The 3,894-nt window shown below is 41.7% G+C and overlaps 1 protein-coding gene across 1 annotated transcript in view; it reads right to left on the reverse strand.

The window, feature by feature from the left end:
• The window catches only part of ace (angiotensin I converting enzyme (peptidyl-dipeptidase A) 1), a gene marked incomplete at its 3' end in the record, with an annotated part of 23,674 nt that overhangs the window by 3,769 nt on the left and 16,011 nt on the right, over positions 1–3,894 (reverse strand). The window contains 2 exon segments of the mRNA XM_014008105.1: positions 2,336–2,479; positions 2,659–2,746. Coding sequence (XP_013863559.1) covers positions 2,336–2,479; positions 2,659–2,746 — 232 coding nt within the window.

Below are 3,894 nucleotides of genomic sequence, written 5' to 3' on the forward strand. Positions count from 1 at the left end.
ACTCGCAGCGCTGCGAGTCCAACGCATTCTCACTCCCTCCGCATCAACATATTGACGCTTGGTCAGGCAGCATTTTGCGTCTAGTCTTGACACGCCAGGTACCCCAGCATGTCAGGTTTTTATCAGATGAGGCGGAGGAGGACGGGCGCGTTGTTCTATTTTAACAAATGTAGGAAATGCGCGTTTCTTCACATCAACTATTTAATAAATACTTTTCTAAGTTCTACAAAAGTCATTAGTTCCTTTGTGTTTACAGTCATTTATTAAAGATGTGTAAAGGTGGAAATATCTCCAGCCTCATGCGCCGCTGAAAATAACAGCACACGCGCTTACATACCAACACCCACACACACCTTTGCGAGTGGCAGACTCATTTTTACACCCCACTACTTATTTATACAATTTTCTCACTCATTCTCTATTTAATTTTTTTTCCTGCATCTAAAAATCATTTCTGATGATAGTCTGAGGAGAATCTCACACTCTGGACACATTTACATCTATTTTACATATTTAAATGGAGGCGTGTCAGGRGAGGAGTCTCACGTGTGATCAGTTCCACGTTCATTGGGATGTATAAAGGAAAGGTGCGCAGGAACCTGCCTGTGCACTGTTTTATACAGCTGGATTTTTTGGTGCGGCACACTTTTCTAAATTTGTCTGTACRTCTACTTTTAGTGTGAAAGCTGCACAATCCTTTATGCATGAAGCCCCAGATGCCCGAGCCACCTCAACTAGCTCCTCTCGATGTGGAGGAGCAGCGGCTCTACTCTGAGTCCCTCCCAGATGACCGAGCTTCTCACCCTATCTCTAAGGGAGAGCCCAGACACCCTGCAGAGGAAACTCATTTCTGCCGCTTGTATCAGCGATCTTGTTCTTTTGGTCACTACCCAAAGCTTGTGAGCATAGATGAGGGTATAGGAAAGTAGACTGAACAGTAAACTGAGAGCTTTACTTTCTACCTCATCTCTTGCTTCACCACAACCGACCAGTCCAGCACCTGCATCACTGCAGACGCAGCACCAATCCGCCTGTCAGTCTCCTGCTACTTTCTTCCCTCATTCGTGAACAAGACCCCGAGATACTTAAACTCCTCCACTTGGGGCAGGATCTCCTCCCCGACCCAGAGAAGGTGACCTACCCATTTCTGGCTCAAGACCATTGTCTTGGATTTGGAGGMACTGATCCTCATCGCAGCCCCTTCACACTCGGCTGTGAACCGCTCCAGTTAGAGCTGGAGATCACAATCTGATGAAGCCAATAGGATCACATCATCTGCAAAAAGCAGAGATGTGATCCAAAGGTCACCAAAAAGGATCCCCTCAAAACCTTGACTGCTCATAGAAATTTTGTTCATAAAAGTTATAAACAGAATTGGTGACAAAGGGCAACCTTGGCGGAGTCCAACTTTCACCGGAAATGAGTCCGACTGACTACCGGCAATGCGGACCAAGCTCTGGCACCGGTCATACAGGGACCTAACAGTCCATATCAACGGACCTGGTACCCCATACTCCAGGAGTACCCCACACAGAAGTCCCCAAGGGACATGATCGAACGCCTTTTCCAAGTCCACAAAACACATGTAGACTGGTTGGATGAACTCCCATGCACCCTCCAGGACCCTGCTGAGGGTGTAGAGCTGGTCCGCTGTTCCATGACCAGGACGAAAACCACACTGCTCTTCAAGGGACATGGTCGAACGCCTTCTCCAAGTCCACAAAACACATGTAGACTGGTTGGATGAACTCCCATGCACCCTCCAGGACCCTGCTAAGGGTGTAGAGCTGGTCCGCTGTTCCACAACCAGGACAAAAAACACACTGCTTTTCCTGAATCATACCATTTATGTTTTTTTGTGTGTAAATAGCCATAAGATGGCCTTTGTTATGAAACGACTCTATATGAAATCTAAATTGAACAAATATGAGTTGGTAAAGCTTTTTCCAGAGTTACTAAGCTCTTCATAGCAGTTTCCATGATGACTTGCCACATAGATTTAGTTTTAAAACAGACCCTTATCAAAGCAGATATTAATTTAGGGAATGGTCTTACTCTACTGTTGTGTTTGATAATTAGAAAGGAAAAATTAAGACATGAGTTAAACATACAAATATACTATGGAAAGTCAAAGTCTGCTATGGGATGAGTTTAGCTGGAACTGAGTATACAATGCATTTGTTTGTCCAAACACATAGCTTATGTTTATGCTTAGCAGTCCAATACTTTAAAATTAAATTAACAGCTTCCAGACCAAAACCAATCTTGACCATTTTCTGGTGGAGACATTGGGATGATTTTTGTGCAGATGTGAAATGAGATCCATATGTCTTACCATTGAGTGTGGCAGCTTTGTTGGCCAGTTCAACGTATCTCTTATAATCCTGACGGAGTACTTTGCCTGCAGCATCCCTCCATCCTTTCCAGGCAAAGAGCAATTCATTATAATCTCTGGACTCTGCCATGATTCTCTGGAGATCTGAGACACAGCAGGTTTTCATATTACAAACCATGACTGCTTAATGCAAAGTCCTACTCATATTTTTCTTAGTAAACAAGCAACCTGAATTGCGGTTCTCGTTACTGCTACATTTATTACATTCACTGCAGATTAGCTGCCAATAAACTTGCACTTAATTCATATTAGCGTTACCATACCTGGATCCAGTGGATAGCATGTCTCTTTGGATCTGCAAACCTCAGCCACACTGTACTTGGTCTCCATGTTGGACAGAAGTGTGTTGTACTGCAAAATACACACAGAATTTAACATTTAGGCTAAAAGGATGTTTCATTTGATTCATAACTCATTATTTTTCTGATCTCCGAGTGTAAAAAAGCATCTGTGTCTGCCAAACAAAACAAAAAAAAATAATAATAATAACTAGGCAGATCAGAACCTGAGCTGTCTCGTGTTGGTTTATGTAATATTAGCTTTTGGAGCTTTTTGTTTGTTCAAAATAGTCTTTACTTCCTTGTAAAGGCCCAATATGACAAATTCTTTCCAGCATAATTCACTCCAAGGTGTGAAACTGGTAGAAAAAAAATTAAATATTTTCTCCTACATTGGGATAAAAAAAAAGTTCAGAAATTCTATGCAGGATAGCAGGTTCCTGAGGACCAAAACCAAAGGACACCTACACAGTAGTACACGTCTTTTTGGTATTTACACATTATAAATGTATTTTTCAATTTCTGGAGGACTTTACTTGATTGTGCAACTATTCTGAAAAATGAAAACCTTTTAATGAAGTTTTCTAATTTCACTATAGGCTTTAGTTTGGATTGAATGCCCTTAGCAGATTGGCCCTGGATCAACTATTTTAGCCAAGCTCAGTTGTTATTTGAATTGTTCCCAAATATAAAAAAGCTCACATTTGTTTTTGTTTTAAAGTGTAACTTACCCCAAAATCAACTTTTTTAACAAATAAACTGCCCAAATTGTGTCTTAAGGGTAATACCTTGCTGTTTTTGACCTAAATTTAACGTTTTCGTCTAAAATAGTTTAAATCGTCAATATTTGGTCAAAAACGGCTTGGTACTGCCATCTAGGGGTTTAAAAAAAGACTACCACGTTTGAAGTACGTTGTGACGTGCAGTACAGCGTGACGTGTCACAGTACGTGCTCATATAAAAGGCTCTCTGTAGAGACACGCCCTGCAGAGATTCAGGAGTTAGCCATAGCATTGTTGATGGTATCTGTGGTAGAAGCTGCCTTCTCCTCCCCCACAGTGAAAACATGGAGTCTATCAGTCATAAAACAAACTGAATTAACTTACACATCCTCTTTGTGCTTCAAGAGTTTTTAAACTCTGGCTGTTGTGTCACGTAGTTTAGATAGGGCCAAAAACACACACACACACACACACACACACACACACACACACACACACA

Source organism: Austrofundulus limnaeus, unplaced genomic scaffold (assembly GCF_001266775.1).
Source record: "Austrofundulus limnaeus strain Quisiro unplaced genomic scaffold, Austrofundulus_limnaeus-1.0 Scaffold48, whole genome shotgun sequence".
Classification (NCBI taxonomy): Eukaryota; Metazoa; Chordata; class Actinopteri; order Cyprinodontiformes; family Rivulidae; genus Austrofundulus; species Austrofundulus limnaeus.